This window comes from Daldinia vernicosa (assembly GCF_022497035.1).
Source record: "Daldinia vernicosa strain CBS 139.73 unplaced genomic scaffold F5Y00scaffold_113, whole genome shotgun sequence".
NCBI classification, from domain to species: Eukaryota; Fungi; Ascomycota; class Sordariomycetes; order Xylariales; family Hypoxylaceae; genus Daldinia; species Daldinia vernicosa.
The window spans coordinates 1-17,931 of NW_025954029.1; the positions used below are offsets into that span (position 1 = coordinate 1).

The window sequence follows — 17,931 nt, forward strand, 5'->3', positions numbered from 1 at the left end:
AATATAACGCATGTTTATTACGTTATTATTAAATAAATAAAAATCGGAAAAATATATAAAAAACGCCGTTTATATATTTAATCACTCATTTAACCTTTTACAAAATATAAAATTCGTAGCATCAAAACTAGGGATATTTTATATAAGTAAAGTTAATTACTTTTGGTGGAAACAAGGTGGCCCAATGTGGGTCTGGTCGACAAGTGGGTGGCGCATGGTATGTTAAACCAGAGGGAGAAAGCTTACAATTTAGGTCAGTGTACTAAGATATGGTATGTGCAGTTGGATTTTCCCCTGCCATCTAGTAAGGTTGGTCTATATAAGCAAAACATATATCGCTATCGAGTGGTCGAAATCCATCGTATTATGCAGAGCACATCGGAAAATATAAGGTCGTGATATTAGTAATTATACGCGGGTCTCTGATATATATCACCCAGGAGAACGGGCCGTTCCACTTCGTGAGGGTCAGTCTTCGCGATTCGAGGGACAGATGGGCGAACACTCACGGTCTGAAAGGTCTGGCCGTACTAGAGGTTTTACTGTAACCACTACACGAATAATTTAGCTACTTGAGTTGGAAATTCCGAATGGTATGGAAGCCTACCTTTTCGTGTACATCGTTAGCCATTGTTTGATCAAGGCTGCTTATCAAAAAGTTCCGCCCTGGTGAACCGGGGAACTGGAGACGAGCTCTTGTATATACGACAATAAACCGAACAAATATGGTGCAAGCAACAAGGACTATGGCAAGAAGTAAAGGGGTTAAGCCGTGGTCGGTTGGAGAGGTAAGAAAGGAGGTAAACACAGCGATTGATCTAAGTTGAACTATAGTCTATAAGGCGTAGTCTAAATGAACGATTTCGAAAGATAATATATATATGACTGGATAATATATTAGGACCATTATAGCTTTACGTGTCTAGACACCCCGCCCATAAGTGTTATATAATAAGAGTTGGGGATTACTAGAAGCTATGCTTGATTCCGTATGGGGTCGTTCAACGTTGTGTAATAAGTCAACGGCTAAACAGGAATCAGTTGAACAAAATTAGTACAGGGAAAGTTTGACCTTACTCGCTGGTCTAGGAGCTTCTGGAGACGTTAGACACAAATACGTTTTATTCAAATATAATAAGGCTCACAAATAGAAAAAGATGAAGGCTAGGTTACCGGTATATTACGTTTATATCATACAGAAACCACTTGATCAACTTACATAACTCCCATAGAGAATCGAATATCCACCGGTTGGCCAACGGTATACGGATCAGATGCGAACTTCTCGTGACTGATGTCTGTCGGGACCCTATTCGTCAAACTTGCTTACTGTCGGATGCATATGTTGACTCGATAGATAGGCCGGCGCATATCAGGTGCGTGTTTACCAACCTGGGTAAATATGCAAGAGATCGTTACTATCCAGCGCTTTTTCGTCGATTCCGATCCGAGAATATTCAACTGAAGAAAATATGTTGTGAAACAGAAGGTCACTTGGAGACTCATCTACAATACTCAGGTCTGAATAACCAACCGCCTTGGACGTTAAATCCATTAGTAACTATCAAGACATTACTTATGCACTACTCCACACAACTGCATGGCCCCTTCACACGGATCGGAAGACTCGACATCGGGGAAGCTCGGGTTCCTTAAATTAATCCATTAACCTGCATCAACGCTGCCCTAAAGTCTATTATGCGGTGTTACATGCCACTTTTAAGACGCTGCGTTGTGCGTTACCATTCGATCTAGCTTGACGGGAACTACGAGCTATGCTATTGGATCAGCCAAGTGAGAGAACAAGAAAAAACAAAAGTTGAACCTCTCACATTTACATATGAGATACCGCCTACTTACTGCACGAAGCTCCTGTGGTTGCCGTCGAGATCTTCGTGTGCACTCACACCCCAATTCACCAATTATCGACCATGCCAGTTCATAACACGGCTCGCCGATGCCTGTGATGACGAAAAGGCGTGCTTTTCACATCTTATGCTACATCACAGGGAACTTCAAATTTCATCGGTCAAGGCGCATGTCTTAGCGTTACTCCAAGGGATGCTGTTTTGGTGTTACAAAGTGACTGAAAATGAAACTATATAGCTTTTATTATGGCCACCCGAGTACCTCCTAAACTTGGATATAAGGAGCGAAGTTTGATGGATATATTCCATGAGATTTCCAGATATACATTCTGCAACCCGGCCAGTTGCTCTAACATCGTTGGGGCTATAGACGTACATTAGCACAGGACACAATGGAAACAAAACTCATTCCAACACTCCACGCTGCTCAGCGTGGTCTTCTCATGCGACCTGTATTCGGTCAAATCTTGACCATCTTCCTCAAGCAGCAAGATACCCAAACGCAGGAAACACTTATTCAGATCATCAAAAACCTAGACGAGGATATCATAAAGAACCACAAGAGCGACTGCGGCTTGATTGCCGCCTTTTCTCCGGCGCTCTGGGGTCGATGGACGGACCGAAGCATCGTCATATCTACCGCAGTCCTCGATCGTGGTATCAATTTCGCCAATACCGGTGGGGATGTCTTGATCTATATCAAGTCTCCTGACCAAGAGACCGCAGCGATGCTCGCAGCGTCTATCCTCCCGTCTTTAGAGCCACTTGTCATAGATATCCAGGCTCTCGAAGTAGGCAAGCGTCCTGATGGTAGAATCATGGGTGGCCGTTACGTCGACCACATCAGCAACCCTAATGACCCCATCAGCTTGATCGAAGACATTTTGATTCCTGGCTCTGACCCTTACTGCGGTGCCACTTTCGGCATCACGCAGAAGTTTCTCTTCGACTGGCCTGACATCTCCTCACAATCTGGCGACGCCTTAGACGCCGTTATTGGGCGGAGGCCGGAAGGCGAGGTAATCTCCCAGCACGCCGGCAACGCTCATATTCACCGTGCGCACATCCTGGACGAAAATCTCGACCAGAGGAAACTGCTGCGCCAAGCTCTGCCATTCGGAAAGTCCAAGGGACAGGCTAGTCGCGAAGAGGGTATCATGTTTGTGGCCTTCTGCAACGACCAGCAGCGGTTCGAGAACATTCTGCAGAACATGATCGGCGATCGTCCGGAGAGGCCTCTCGATCGTTTGATGGATTTCGTCCAGGGTGTTGACGGCAGTTACTGGTATGTCCCGTCAGCGACTGAGCTGGGTATCACCGGCGTTAGGTTTGGAGACGACGTGTATGAAGATCCACACTGGAACGTTCGCAGCCCTAACCCTTACCTTTTCTTTAACGCGCAAGATTATATGCATCATATGACGCAGGAGAAATTCGTTGGAGGTGATCGTCCCAGTGTCCGTGTCTTGAGCCTCATGTCGAGAACCTTCTCTCATTGGCGAGACGGCTGGATGACCCGCCAGAATTTCCCACGCTTGCCACACTTGAAAGAGCTGGTTCCTCAGAAGACGATTCCACAGTCGACTCTTGAGCGCAAGGGCCTTGCTAATTTTCAAACGCTGTCCGATCTTCTTTCCTCACCACACTCCAAGATCGCGCGGGAAACCGGGCTGACTCGCATCGCGGCCAAGGAGTTGATCGTCGGCGCGATCCCCGACTTCACGCTAGGAAGGGGAAAAGAGGTCGTCCCTTATCTAGACGAGGATGAAACCATTGCCGCATGGCTGAAGGGTGAACTTAATGAGTGGTCGGCTATGGGACACGTCGTGCCCAATTATCAAACCCTGGTCGATAACGGGCTGGCAGCCATGATTGCAGATCTCGACCAACGGAGGGAAGAAGCCCAAAAGCAGAAGGACGATGTCAAGGCTTCTTTCTATATCTCTGCTAGAGACTCTATCAGAGGTGTTCAAAAATACCTCACGAACTGGGCGGAAATTGCTCGTCAGGCGCATGATCGGGCCACTGAAGCGGACGACAAACAGAACATGCAAACAGTCATCAGCTGCCTGGAACACCTCGTGAATGACGCACCCACCAGCTTCCACGAGGCGGTTCAGTTGATCTTCTCTTTCCACTGCTGCCTTCATCTTGTTGGCGAGCTCACATCCTTTGGCCGACTCGATCAGATCCTCTGGCCCTTCCTCGAGCGAGATATCCAGGCAGGCAGCATCTCGCACGGGCGTGCCCAGGAGATAGTGGACTGCCTATGGATCAAAATCGGCGAGAACGCCTTCGTCAACCGCGCGTTTATCTACGACTACAGAACATACGGCACCACGTCTATCTGCGGCCTCGGCGGAAACTTCCCCCAGGGCGGCGGCATCAACCAGTGGGTACAGCAGATCACCGTGGGCGGGTACACGGCCACGGATGCCGAATCTCCAGAAGGCGGTGCCAACCCCGTCACTCTCATGTGCATCAAGGCGGCACGCCGCATCCCCGTCAACGCTCCCAGCCTCTCGCTGCGTGCGTACAAGGACATACCCGAGGAATATCTTTACGAAGCGGCCAAGTCGATCCTAGCCGGTGGCGCACACCCTGTCCTCTACAACGACGACAGGCTGTGCGAAGGGCTCTTCCAGTCGGGCGAGACCGTTACCCGTGCCTGGTCCCGCAACTACGCAGCCGACGGGTGCTACGAGCCCATGATGACGGGAGCGTCGGAATTCACGTTCGGCAACGTCGCCCCTATGTTGGCGCTGGAGCAGACCCTCAACCAGGGCTCTACCTACGGCGCCGCAGGACCGGTATATCTCCGCGGTCTGAAGCAGACGTTTCGCTCCCGTCCTGCGTCACAAATCGCTTCCTTCTCGGAACTCCAGGAAATCTTCCTTTGTCACCTCTCCTGGCTCGTTATCCAGAACTACAGCACCCTGCTCAACGCCTACGGCAACCTCGCCGATATATGCCCGTCGCCCATGCTGTCCGCGCTTCTCGACGGCTGCGTAGAGTCGGGGCGCGACCTAACGGCCGGTGGCGCAAAATTTCATATCGGTGTGTATCTTCCTCTTTTTCTTTTCCCCCTTTCTTCTTTCTTTCTTTCTTTCTTTCTTATGGGTGTGATCATATAACCATACATTATTACACCTATCCAAGCACCAACCTGACCTCACACGTTCATAAATAGTTGCCCCGCTGTGCATAGGCGTAGCCAACACGATCGACTCCCTATACGCTATCAAGAAGCTGTGCTTCGACTCGGCGTCCGCGCGCGCCACGCTTCCGGAACTGGTGAGATGCCTCATCTGCGACTGGGGCTTCGACATGATCGAGCCATACCAGGACACCAGCCTGGGCCCCGCCAACGCTGCCGAGATGGCTGTGCGGTATCAGGAGTTGCGAGGGGCGGCGCTGGACTTGCCCAAGTGGGCGAGCGGAGACGGGGATGAGGAGCTTCGGGGGTTAGGGACGTGGCTTGTCGACAATTTGGTACGCTTGTGCGTGGATACCATACGCGAGCCAACGGTGGCGCCGACCCTCCGGGGCGCGCTGGACGGGATCTACGAGAAATACGGCCCGGGTTTCGAATTTGTGGTGACGCCCGGCGTTGGAACCTTCGAGGGTTATATTGGCGACGGCATCGCCTGCGGCGCGTCGGCGGATGGTCGCCGGAAGGGCATGCCCATCGCGTCGGACATGTCGCCCGTCCCGGCCGCGCAGGTAAGAATCCGCGTTGATGCCAGATGAAGTATGTAATTACTAACTTGCTAACGTGGAATAGGACCTTCCCGCGGCGCCGGTGCATCGAAACATATACCGCGCGATGGAGAGCTACACAGGCGAGGCCATGCAGATCGGGTTATCGAACGCGGCACCGGTGGATATGAACATTCCGGAGGACTTCCCTCTAGACCAGCTGCAGCAGTTCCTGGCAGATTTCGCGCAAGGTAAGGTTGGAGGGAACATGCTCACTCTGACTTGTGCCGATCTCGAGACGTACCAGAGAGCTTCGGAAGATTCGGAGAAGTATAACCTCCTTCGTGTTCGGATGGGTGGATGGACGGAATTTTATGCTACTATGTTCCCGGAATACCAAGAGCACCAACAACGGAGGCAGTATTTCGAGGTACAGGAACGACACGAGTAGTTCGTTATTCTTATGTCAGGTAGATGGTCCTGCTCTCAAGTGAGTCCAAAACCCCATGCGTGATATACCGGTCTCAGAGAGATATAAATGAAAGTAGCATAACTTGATTAATAACAAGGCCGCTATATCGCAAGTGATGACATTCTCATATAGGTATAAGAGAGCCAGGAATAAACTAACTTGGTATTTACAAGTAAATAGTTCTCTAATAGAACCTACTTGAAGGAATGCTCAATCCGTTGATATCAGAACCACCCGTTTCCGACGCACATACTTGCTTCATTTTACTGTTCAAAACGGCGCTGATACTATCGGTAGTGAAACAAACCTGAGAAATCCGCACTGACTCCTGGGCGAGAAGAATATCAACCAGCGCCTCCAGATGGGGAATCGTATCTTGATTTTCTGCTAGATGGAATCCGTCCAAGACCCAGACTAAAGCCGGCGGCGCGTGTCTCAGCAAAGCCTGTATCATCTGCAGAGCGAGCGGCACGCTTCCGAAGCTTCCATCCAGCTTCTGGAATTTCGCTTCGTCGAGCTCGTCTACGTCCTCGAACTCGACCGGTAGGAGATAAACAAGTTGCGCAACGATGGAGTACAGGAGGGCTATTAAGGCGGCTTGGTGTTGCGGGACTGATGGTGCGAAGTGGTCTCTTGGCTTAACGAAGAAGGATATGCAAGGGATATCCTCGTCTTCAAGCAACGAGACGATATGCAGTGCTGCTAGCGAGAGGTCGGAGCCGTACGAGTGGGTTGGTAGGCCTTGGATCCAGATCATGCGTGATTCTACTTCGCCGAGCCAATTCTGCAATTCTGTCATGACCGCATCCGGCAGGAGGGCTTTGAAATTGTCTCTGTTGGATAACTCGGATAACTCGGATAACTCCTTGCTTCCGTGTTCGAAGTATGGAGTTAAATTTGTCGCATACGCCATGGTTTCGTACCGATTGCGAAGTATCAGTCCTTCTAAGATTATTATCAGTATTATTATACTACTGCGAAGAGGATGCGTTAGTTAAAGTAGAGACACTTACCGGACTCATAATCATCGAACTCGTATTTCAAGGTTGATCCATCGTCCGCTTCTGTCTCCCAGATACTTTCCTCGGAATTATATTCCTCTTCAAATAGCCTGTCATAATAGTCGAGGCTGTTCTTCTCAGCCATTTTGAGGTCTGAGACTAGGTGATGGGCCGGGCCGGGTCGAATTTGTCTTTAATACCTACCACGAACTCGACTTTCTGTGCCGCGTGCGGCCTCTTGCTAAGGTTTCTGAATTGTTACCCGAATACCGTCTTCTAATAGGTTGGGATTCTTTATCACGGGAATGAATGCTTCTCAAGGCGAAGACAATCCTCTTTGCATGCCTTCGGAAGGGGGACATGGCGTAGCAGAGGGATTTAAATACTCGAACGTGAGTTCCTTCACTAAACCCTACATCTCAGGTTCTTATTCATTATGCTCCTTCCTCTGAGCTGTTTTGAGGTCATGGGCTATGTTAAGGTTGTTAGGGAGGAAGCATCTACAACTCGGCTATGATTCATTGACATTTTAACAACAGATGAAATAACATCTGGGGAAAGAAGGAAGCACCTTGGAAGCACCTTCCGTAGGTGGTAATTAACTCATACAGATACGTGTGGTCGTCCAAAGCTTCGAGAAACATTAGGTAATGAATCGACTTTTCGTCTTATTTTTTTGCTATCCAGGCTGCCTCATGTGTCTTGAACTGCGCTATGTAGAGTCGTGCCTGCCTAATCGGTGTTTGATTGGCATGAGTCTCGTGAAACAAGACGTACTTACTTAGTGGGAGTCAGAATTCTCACGTTGCCTTTTATAATCTGAAAGTTGTTTGTGGGGTTTGCCTCTTTTTCATCCCGACTCGCCATAATAGCGTCCGAAGAGGTCCTGGAGAGTGTACTGTCCAGAATTTTCTATTCAATATGGAGGTAACATTTACGGAGATTATCAACGATTCTATTAACCCCTATCGCGGATACGCCGGACTGGATGATTATATCCGAAAAATGAAATTTCGATGGGTAGAAGATACCGGAGAAGCGGATGGGAGTATTGAGTCTATATCACGGTGGGTGACCCCCTATTGTCCTTTTTTTCATCTAGGCTGATTTTGTTCAGAGCATTCTCGTCATCTCCTCTACTTCCAGGTTCGAACCATAGTTTATGCCTGTATATTACGCCAGCATCAATGGGCTCTATCTTAAACTCGCCCTCTCCTTCGTCCTGTAAGAGAAAATATAGAACTAGAATTCCTTTTCTCGTTGCTGTCCCTAGAGATGTCAGTAAACATGACTACGATACGATCAACGGGGATATCGAGAGGGCTCCATGGCGGGGCTTTTTTAACGTAGCTGTCGAAACACTACTCGATTCTCTCTTCCCTATTGTTGCGGATGACTCAATGTCCCCTTTTGAAATTGGTGGGCGTGTCACCGGCGATGACGTCTGGTGCGATTGTACGAGATGGGGGGTGCACAAGGCCGGCATAGGATACTGGGATTCAAGGACGGGCCAGGCAGGCAGTGGACTGTAACCAGAATATAGGCGATAAAACATTGTATGCTTGCATTTATTTCAATTAATATCATGCCATTAACCATCCCCTTAATATTAATGGGACGTAGCGACCTCTGGTTCTTGAAGTTTGAGGCTCCGTGAGAAGGCTAGCGGGGTAGTATTCGATTAGACAAGATGAACCTCCTCCTCTGGTCCAGATATTAGCCACGGTAGAAACTTATAGGCACGTGTTAGCTATTACGTATTTGAAGTAAGAACCAGGAACCGGGAGGCAGACGAAAAGAAATCGGTTTGCATATGAGCCTACTCGTATTCGAATACACGCATGTATAGGGGTATAAGAGGGAAAATAAGGATAAGAAAGACGAACCTGTTCCTTCACTAGCACCACAAGGCCGAGACGCCGGAACTTCCCATCTGACACATCCTTACGAAGTAGTAAACCGTCGCGTTCGCTCTTAATGATCGGTAGAAACCAGCAGTCCTGAACCCCTGCACGGTCCTCAGCTATATCAAAACAGGTAATAGCGAAGCCTTCGGTAGAAGGCAACCCAAGCTCGTCCAGCGCGGCGTATTCCGTATTGGAAGGTTTTAGGAGCGCCACGAACCCCTGTTTGGCGAGATCACGGCGGCGATGTGGCCAGCCGTTATTTGGAAAGGTAGAGAGTTCGGACTGCGAGGGGATTGTGCAATGGACACGCTTAGGGCGGCCAAAAAATGCGAGTTCGCAGGTAGGCATGTAGAGTATGTTGGCGTCGCAGTTGGGATTTTCAAGGAGGGTCCATCTTGGAGTAGAATCCTGTGGTAATGAAGATAAAGGCCGTATAAGGATATTGGCGGGATTCTGGAAGAACTCGTCTCGTCGCAGAAATTCTGGGCGAGTGTAGATTTGGCCTTGGACGGATGCCCACTGGCAGAACTAGGGTAAGCTTGTGGTTTAACTAGGTAGATGTACAGTTATAGAGCAACAACATGTTATAAAAGAAAGGGCTAGCATTTGGACTGTATATTTTTGGTTGAGAGAACCTTGTTTACTTTGATTCCTTACTCCCCCCTTTTCCCCTACCAAATAGGAATAGGAGGGGGTAGGTAGAGATAACAAGCCTACCTAAAAACTTGAGATGAGTGACTTACCGACCATGAAGGTGCTCTAGATACCGTCTCGCCATTTCTGTTAACGGGTCTTTTGGGTTTAGGCCAGGAAAACTTCCTAAGGATCCATTTGACCGAATAGGAAGTGCACCACAGTAGGCCGCGGGCCATATCTGCCTCCCATATACCAGCCAGATAGCGAGACCTGATACTTCTCCGTGTTAGCTGGACAATACTGCTACAGGCAGCGAATATGTCATCCGGATTTGTCAATTGGCGGAGCGTGTAATCTGGAAGGATTTCCTTGTACCACAAGTGTAGCATCCGGGTACGTAACTGTTCCTGTTCGCTTATATCAAACTTCATATTAGCATCTTCCGCGGGGTTTGGAAATGACCCAATTCGTAGCTGTGACGAATCTTGCATGTTCAGGGTGCCATCTTCCCAAAGCTGCGACCGTTGGCACGAGAAGTATATTTGCTCCATTGCGTAGATGAGTGCCCTTCTGCTCAGTACTTTTTCCTGAAAGCACCATCCCCGGGTGCTAACAGGCCCCTCTGCCTTGCTTCGAAGTAGCCATAAATAGACGTTGCCCAAATCTTTACCGAATGGTATTGGACAGGGCGGCACTACTTGCTCTATGTTGTTTACCCTGAAGCCAGTACGACTATCTGCGGCCCGTCCGGCAATGACTGTCAACACCGCATTACCGTATACCTCGGCCATTCTTTCAGACTCGTAAAGCCAGTCCTCAAGATTCCCCTGGATAATACAAAGAGAATCGATCCAGACATAGCGGATACCCAAGTGGCGAGCAATAGCGATACACTCCTGGTGTGTCGTTGTTAAATTATCTTCATCGATAAGTTCTAGGAAGGATGTGAAGTTTCCATCGTTCAATTCTGTGGTGTGCCGGACACCTTGTCCCCAGCAGTAAGATAGAGCTAGATACGGCTCGCGTATCCCCAACTGCTGTGTTTGCACTAGCCTTGTCCATCCGGGTGAGACACCGATGTCTAGAACGCGTGTGGGCATGTTCGGCGGTACATTATCATCTGTGGCTCTGCACTCTGGGTGTCTCTTCTGACATCCATCGAGGAGTGCACGGGCGAAGCCGATTTCCCCAGCTTTATTTCTGAACGCCGTATAAAGGCGTTCATCGAAGCGAGTTGCAGCAGGTGTATCTATATTTATTAGTAAAGAGTACTCTTAGTAAAAACAAGATACGAATGAACTCAACATATATACCTGGATCCGCAAATACGTAGAGCTCGCTATGTAGAATTTCCTTTCCGAAGCCTTCCTCCGCATTCTCTCCGTTCCCGCAATCCACCCATACCTTACTGCCATTTTGATTACGAGTATGGTCCACACCGGTAATGTTGGCGGTGCCAGCTGCTGTCCTCTGTTTCGGGTTGCGGAACATATCCGAGAACATCCCCGTCAACCAGACCCTCTCGTCACCCAGTGGCTGCCCCGCGTGCTCATAGTTGGCAGGGAATCTACCGTCTAGTACGGAATTGATTTCGTCGGTTGTGTGTTTCCGCTGGATGGAAATCCAACATAGCAGGCACAGATCGCAACCCGCTATTGCAGAGTCCCGGAGTGATCGTAAGTTAGGGTGGAAAAAGGTCATATGGCTTCTTAGTTCCTCTACGGTTAAGGCGGCGCAAGTTTCACATCGTGCCATTTTCCCTTTACTGAAAACCGCCCTCTTCATTCGCTTCAACACTCTTCATTAAACCTAAGTAAAAAGTAAAATATTTAATATTCCACGCCAATGTTTGGATCCGAATAACGAAAAGCATGGAGAACTCGAAGGAAATCCAACGTTTTATAACTGGCGAAGCCAGTCTCGGATATGCTGAACTGTTACATTGACCCAAGCCAAGACAAGGTGTGAACCATGTTTCATGATCGCTCGGTCAGCCCATCATTGCTTAAGTTGATAGTTGATATAAGCACAGTCAGAATTAGGTCTCGATGGGGGGTAGGCAAAAATCCACTTTCCCCCGCGGATCAGTACAAGCATAAAGAGTGATGCTATTTACAGATTACCTTGACAGTCCTTCCATACAGATTACCCCGCAGAATAGGTGTAAGTAACCGGCAACCAAAATTATTATATGATAAGAGACGTATCAAATGGATATTCAGGTTTTGAAGCCAGAGTTTGTTTAAGCCCAATCAATAAGTGCCGTATCCTGTTTAGTTAACTGCGAATATTTCACGCTATCCCTCCAAACCATTGCCCTCTTTTTGACATCCGCAGCCTCCGGTACAACCTCCTGCACCTCCGAGCCGTTGAGATATTTACCTCTTAGCTCGGGGTTAATTTCAAAGGCAGCCCTTATCACGTCCTTGCTGGATTTGTTGATCGTCCGGACGTGGCCGTTAGGCTCAAGCCATGTTAACAATGGTGCGAGGAGGGGTAGTATGACTGGCCAGAGAAGTACGCGGGTGAACCAGTTACCACGGCGAAGAAGACCGGTACCCATAGCTCCGGGATCAATCCCAACAATGGAGAGGTTTTTAAGAGCCGGATCGGCATCAAGACGTCGCTGAAGCTCGCCTACCATCATGACATTGCACATTTTGGCAACTCCATATCGACGCGTCCCGGCTCTTCGATGGAGGTCCTCATCATTGTTGCTACTCCAGGTACTATTGGCGATGGTATCAATTGTATCATTGCGGAAGAAGGTTTTCCATTTTTCATCCTCATAGATTGCATCGATTTTATGCGAGGGATGGTTGACACTAAACAATATGAAATTTTAGTACTAGTCACGATATGATTTCAATGTCTCAAGCTTCAACTTAGAAAATGATAGACTGAGCACTTACTCGTACGAGCTACTACCAAGTACGACGATACGGCCATTCTCAGAGTCAAGGTCCTTCAATAGCAGCATGGTCAGCAGCCAGTGTCCCAGATAGTTGGATGCGAAACTCGTATCAAATCCTTCGTTAGTAACAGATTGCTGCCCCAAGTCGTGATAACCTGCATTGAGAATAAGTGCACGTATTGGCGGAATATCACGTATTGCTATACGGGCATGGAGAGTCCGAACAAATTCCCGCACATTCGCCAGTAGCGATAGTTCTAGTGACAAGATCTCGTAGGAGTGAGGTAAATTCCTGTTTTCTAAGGTAGATCTGAGCGAAGAGGCCGATGAGGCATCGCGAACAACATAGACACCGTGATATTGAGCAAGTTCAGGGGTTGTGATGATTTTAGAGACAATTCCACATCCAAGTCCACCGTTAGCACCTGTGAGAAGGATGGTGCCTCTACAGGTCGCCATTTCTCTACGGGTTGCTATTTTATTAAGAAGTTTAACCGTCTCTAATGCTTGTGTGATAAAGAGTGCGGAGGGTTGCTGAGGGCGGGCGTACATATACGGAATACAAAGCCTTAAAATAACAACATGCACGTGCATATATACTGGTACTCAGGTACTTGAATCCTTTTCTTTCCTTCATATCTTAGATACTTACGTATACGTTGCATTTACCTTGCGTATTGTCCTTGTGCGACCAATGAACAGTCTCCCCTATTAGAGTCACGTACCAACACTTGATGTAAGGGCGTAGAATGTAAGCATATAGCTGCTGCCTACACCACTACTACAGATAAGCAATACCATTAGCACCTATAAACACTGGCTTCTGTGACTTTGTGTACCTAAAGTTTAGAACTCGCTGGAGACCAATGGGGTTGTCTTCCTATCTTAGAAACTTGCCTTGTGACAACATCTTGGGTACGATGCTTGCTAAGGGTTTATACAGTTATATTTGTTCGCATATGGGCCAATAACCCTAAAATTTCCACTCGCGGTTGGCTGTAATATCAGATCAATCTTCAGCAGTTCGACTTGTTAATGAGTGTAAAAACACGCCTAGGCTGGTCTGATTTGGAAATACATAATTTGATCAAAGGGCCTCACCATTCGTCGAAAGACATTCCTATCCCGTTACCAACTACACTTTCAAATATATATTATGTCTGTTATAGGGGAGGAAGGATTGGGAGAAACCGTGCGCTCCAAAATATCTGAAAGGATAAAAGCAGTAAGCGAAGACAACCCTTGCTTCATATAGAGTGCTGTTCGTTGCACATATTCTGAATGGATATCGATTTTCCCACCCCAACTCTGCACTATCATTGTAGTCTGAGTGCCTCCTTGCAGGCTATCTATCTCCTAGCAATACCTATCGGTGTTGTGGGAAGTTTAGGTAGCTATGGCTCTTAAGCTTTTCTATCTAGAAATTCAAAGATAGGTACCTAGGTATTACTGCATCCTAGTCGGAGGCAAGGGGGATCTCAAAATGTTGTACATATACTACTGTAATAAAGAGCTCTTAGATATCTTGGAGGAATTCCTTCAGCTTTTCGGTCTGGTCGTCCTATCAATATCACCTCAGATATTTTCTACAAAGCACTCTCTGAGTTGCAAAACGGCCAAGTAGTAAATTATAGGTAGGCGTAGTAGTAGGATGTATACATCTAAAATAACGGAACCTACGCCTATAACAATACCCCAGGGTAATAGAGCCTGCGAATTAGCAGTGTCCACTATCGAAACCCAAGGCTGGCCGGCATGTGGGGCACTGAAGTAGCTAGCCATTGGAATGAAGCTCAAGTATAAGAGGGTGTTGACAGTCAAGCCGATAAAACAGCAACACGCATATAGCTCTTAACCCCGAATATTTGTAGGTAAAGCAAGAGGATAGCAGCTTTAGAGAATACAAGAGTCATGCCAAATGTGATTTGTTGAGTATATAATTTCTTCAAGTAGTCTGGCCTGTAATACCAGCAGAGCGGTATGTCCCATTGGTGGCGGTTGTATTTGCTCACTAATAATCACATAGTGCCCAAATATTAGCAAAGCATGTCAACTCTAAAGGTAAGATGAAACCTCACTCACAAGATATAATAATCCCTATATTGGAGCTATGCAGGAGAAGGGCGGCTAGAGTAAAGTCTAACGAGATAATATTTGTTAACAAATATTCTCCCCGGAATGTAGGAAAGGGGGAGACTTGCAGTCTGACAATTGTAACTTCTGTCGGTTAGCCCACGTCCGTGCCAACACGAAGGTATACGTTAGCATGAGCAATACAATGAAAACCGCGATCGTCGTCTTCTGTAGGGATGATGGATTCACGAAATTAGGTTCCGTCTGACCGTCCGGCAATGGAGACATGGGGATAGAACAAAGGTCGATTCCAGGGGGAATTGAAGTCATTGTTACTTAAGGAGGCCTACACGGGCCGATCGCATATAGTAAGAGTGGAAATTGACTAAACAGTAAAATGATTATAAGCGTAGTTCCGCGGGATTCACTAGACAATATCAGAGGGCAAGCGCGGGAAGATTCAATTTGAAGATTCCTATCAAGAAGAATAGGGAGAGCAACGAAGCTAGTATAGAACATATTTAATTATAAGAGCTGATACCTCTCTCCTACGCACTCCACAACCAACATCATTTGCTCAAGCCTTATTCCTTAAAAAGGTAGTAAGGCTAGCACGACCTCGGGTTTGGGGTGGCACCAACAGTCGCAAAAATAGAATAGATAGATCCTGGGAGGAAAAGTGCGCGGTACGCGAGCCCGCTTGGGAGAGCCAATGGGAATGGTTGGATATCATATATTAGGTATCACGAGGTGTAACTTGCGTGACATGTTATTAGTTCAATTTATGCAAGATATACCTAACATATATTCTAGCGAGTTAGCGTTTACTACGACTCTTGCCCGGGATCATACCATAAGACAACCGCACCCAATGTGCCGCCTCCGGTCGTGTTGGTAACACGAAAAGGATTATATAGGTATTTCTAGGCCGCAGTTTAGGCCGTGTAATCCTCTGGGCCGAAGTCTTCTTTCATTAGGTACTTGGGTAGGTACCTACCAAATACTTCCGTTATATTAACCTCAAGGGGTAAAGCAGTCAAAACTTCATTCCTAGCGGTGTGATATCCATTAATTAGCAATCCTGTAATCCTGAAGCTTGGTGTGTAACACTCGTGATTTCCAACTCCCCCCTATTGAGCCTCCAGGAATTAGTTGGTTTGATAAAAGTACCTAGTTTAAAAACCGATGGAAATTATCATTCCGAATTGCAAATACTATACCTATCCAAATACCAGGCGTCTTCGTTACCTTCTGGCATTATGCAAACTTCTATTTTCGAAAGCGTCCTTGACGGACCCCCATTCGTTATATATCCAGCTTTTATTATTGTGCTGCTAGGAATTCGTTATGCCTGGGCTATTTACAACTATCGCCAAATGCGCAAAGATAATACTAGGAAGCGGCAAATCCCCCCTTCGTATCCCGCGCTCTTCCCATACCTGGGAAACACGCTTGCTTTTGCGTGGAATACTGGAAGTTTCCTGGCTAATGCCACGTAAGTATAATGTTCATACTCTCCTCTTGGAGATATGATCGAAACTGTGGCTGATAATACATCGTAGTTCTTACAAAGGATCATTGACGGCAACAAGAATATCCCTCTTAGGGTTCAAGTTATATGTCTTCCAAGACCGTGAGACTATTTGCAAAATCATGAGACACCCCTATCTTTCGAGTCCAATGTCTCTATATGTTTTCGGCGAACGGTTCTTATTCGGCATGCCTCAGAGGGGCATCTCAGAGTACATCGCTGATGACTCTGGACCTTCTGTGAAACCGTTTCCCGGAAGCAATGTGCCATGCGAAAAGCGCGTTGACTATATGCTCCACAAGGCTTTCAATCAAGCCTGGACCGGCCATTCCCTGACATTGGCGTCTCGACGATTTGTAGATACTTTAGTATCACATATTGACGACCTTAACATTTCTGGCGAATATATATACGTCAACGACCTCTTCAAATTCTTTGGTAGGGCCGTCAGTGCCTCAGTGACACAAACCATATTTGGTGCCTCGCTTCTGCAGCTGAATCCAGACATCATCGATAATGCATGGACGCTGGACGAGGCCTTGCCGTGGATGTTCAGGCAGGTTCCATCATTTATAATGCCCCGACCTTATAAAGTGCGAAAGATTCTCTCCAACCAGATTCGCATGTGGTATTCCTATGCTCGGCAGTGGTTTACCGAGTCCAGTATTTTTCCAGATGGAGATGGAGACCCATTTTGGGGTTCAAAAATTATAAGACATTTACAGCAAGAATTACTGAAGAACGGTGATCGAGGCTTCATTGACGATGAATGTTTTGCGGCCCATGACATGGGCTTGATTTGGGGGTATGCTACCTTAACTTACCTATAATGGATGGAATTTCGCGGGCGACGCTGACAAACGACGCGCATCTAGATCGAATTCGAACGTTATCTCGGCTACCATGCTTGTAGCATTTCATATATTCCAAGACCCAACGCTTCTTCGCCGCGTTCGTTCAGAATTAGAAGATAACTTCGGGCAATCTTTTTCAATCCAAAATATCAACCATAAAGACTTGTGGAAACTTCCGCTTTTATCCTCTGTTTATGCCGAGGTTCTACGCTTATATGTTGATGTTCTTCTTATATTTCCCGGGTGAGGCCTGGATGCAGTACTCATGACTATAAAAGGAACCTGATATTAGCGATTAGCTATTTAAAAAAATCTTAAAATAATAAATTCACGTATTTATTTTATTAAATTTTATAATAATATTTAATACGTTAATTATTATTATTATATAATATTAAGCATTTTAATACAATATGTTTATAAATTTATAAAATTATTTATAATTTATTTTAAATATAATAAAAATTAAATAATTTTAAATTAAAATTTAATAAAAATTTAATAAAAATTTTATAACTTTATAAGTTTAAAAATAAGATTATTTTAATTTTTAAAATAAAAATTAATTAAATTAAATTAAATATTTTAAATAAAAAATTAATAAAATTTTAAAAAATATCGAATTTTTTTAATTTATTTTTAATTAATAAAATAATTTTAAATAAATTTTATTAATAATATTTTATATTATATTAAATAAAATGGTTTATATTTTAATAAAACCTTTACGATTAAAACGGAGAAATAATAAATTAAATTAAAAAATTAAAAAATTTAAATTTTAAAAACGTTAAAATTTAAATATAATAATATATTAATTATAAATATAATAAAAAAAAATTTTATTTAAAATAAAATATATATAAAAAATTAAAAAATAGTAATAAAATAAAATATTATTTATAAATTTAATATAATATATTTAAATTTAAATTTAATAATTTAAAAAAATTAATTAAAAAATTTAATAAATATA

The 17,931-nt window shown here is 45.6% G+C and overlaps 7 protein-coding genes across 7 annotated transcripts; 3 read left to right on the forward strand and 4 right to left on the reverse strand.

Moving 5' to 3' along the window:
- The first annotated feature begins 2,182 nt into the window (after window positions 1-2,182).
- On the forward strand, window positions 2,183-6,080 carry F5Y00DRAFT_267967 (PFL-like glycyl radical enzyme). The gene is made up of 3 exons (XM_048012165.1): window positions 2,183-4,925; window positions 5,059-5,591; window positions 5,653-6,080. Exons 1-3 carry the CDS (start codon window positions 2,261-2,263, stop codon window positions 6,016-6,018), a joined length of 3,564 nt encoding a protein of 1,187 aa, XP_047859731.1. The 5' UTR covers window positions 2,183-2,260; the 3' UTR covers window positions 6,019-6,080.
- A 143-nt stretch (window positions 6,081-6,223) lies between these two features.
- On the reverse strand, window positions 6,224-7,185 carry F5Y00DRAFT_267208 (uncharacterized protein; the record flags this gene model as incomplete). The annotated part of the gene is made up of 2 exons (XM_048012048.1): window positions 6,224-6,984; window positions 7,053-7,185. 2 exons carry the CDS (start codon window positions 7,183-7,185, stop codon window positions 6,224-6,226), a joined length of 894 nt encoding a protein of 297 aa, XP_047859732.1.
- Window positions 7,186-7,961: 776 nt separating this feature from the next.
- Window positions 7,962-8,572, forward strand: F5Y00DRAFT_267209 (uncharacterized protein; the record flags this gene model as incomplete). The annotated part of the gene is made up of 2 exons (XM_048012049.1): window positions 7,962-8,107; window positions 8,158-8,572. 2 exons carry the CDS (start codon window positions 7,962-7,964, stop codon window positions 8,570-8,572), a joined length of 561 nt encoding a protein of 186 aa, XP_047859733.1.
- Window positions 8,573-8,721: 149 nt separating this feature from the next.
- F5Y00DRAFT_267210 (HET-domain-containing protein) lies at window positions 8,722-11,338 on the reverse strand (the record flags this gene model as incomplete). The annotated part of the gene is made up of 4 exons (XM_048012050.1): window positions 8,722-8,772; window positions 8,927-9,466; window positions 9,691-10,832; window positions 10,897-11,338. The coding sequence occupies 4 exons, from the start codon at window positions 11,336-11,338 to the stop codon at window positions 8,722-8,724; spliced, it is 2,175 nt and encodes a 724-aa protein (XP_047859734.1).
- Window positions 11,339-11,660: 322 nt separating this feature from the next.
- On the reverse strand, window positions 11,661-13,000 carry F5Y00DRAFT_250188 (putative short-chain dehydrogenase). Its single transcript, XM_048009700.1, has 2 exons — window positions 12,496-13,000; window positions 11,661-12,408 (listed from the first exon to the last, which is right to left on the reverse strand). Exons 1-2 carry the CDS (start codon window positions 12,954-12,956, stop codon window positions 11,826-11,828), a joined length of 1,044 nt encoding a protein of 347 aa, XP_047859735.1. The 5' UTR covers window positions 12,957-13,000; the 3' UTR covers window positions 11,661-11,825.
- A 1,146-nt stretch (window positions 13,001-14,146) lies between these two features.
- F5Y00DRAFT_250189 (uncharacterized protein) lies at window positions 14,147-14,997 on the reverse strand. The gene is made up of 3 exons (XM_048009701.1): window positions 14,699-14,997; window positions 14,580-14,636; window positions 14,147-14,508 (listed from the first exon to the last, which is right to left on the reverse strand). Exons 1-3 carry the CDS (start codon window positions 14,898-14,900, stop codon window positions 14,315-14,317), a joined length of 453 nt encoding a protein of 150 aa, XP_047859736.1. The 5' UTR covers window positions 14,901-14,997; the 3' UTR covers window positions 14,147-14,314.
- Window positions 14,998-15,829: 832 nt separating this feature from the next.
- On the forward strand, window positions 15,830-17,234 carry F5Y00DRAFT_267974 (cytochrome P450; the record flags this gene model as incomplete). The annotated part of the gene is made up of 3 exons (XM_048012166.1): window positions 15,830-16,065; window positions 16,133-16,906; window positions 16,977-17,234. 3 exons carry the CDS (start codon window positions 15,830-15,832, stop codon window positions 17,200-17,202), a joined length of 1,236 nt encoding a protein of 411 aa, XP_047859737.1. The 3' UTR covers window positions 17,203-17,234.
- Window positions 17,235-17,931: the final 697 nt, after the last annotated feature.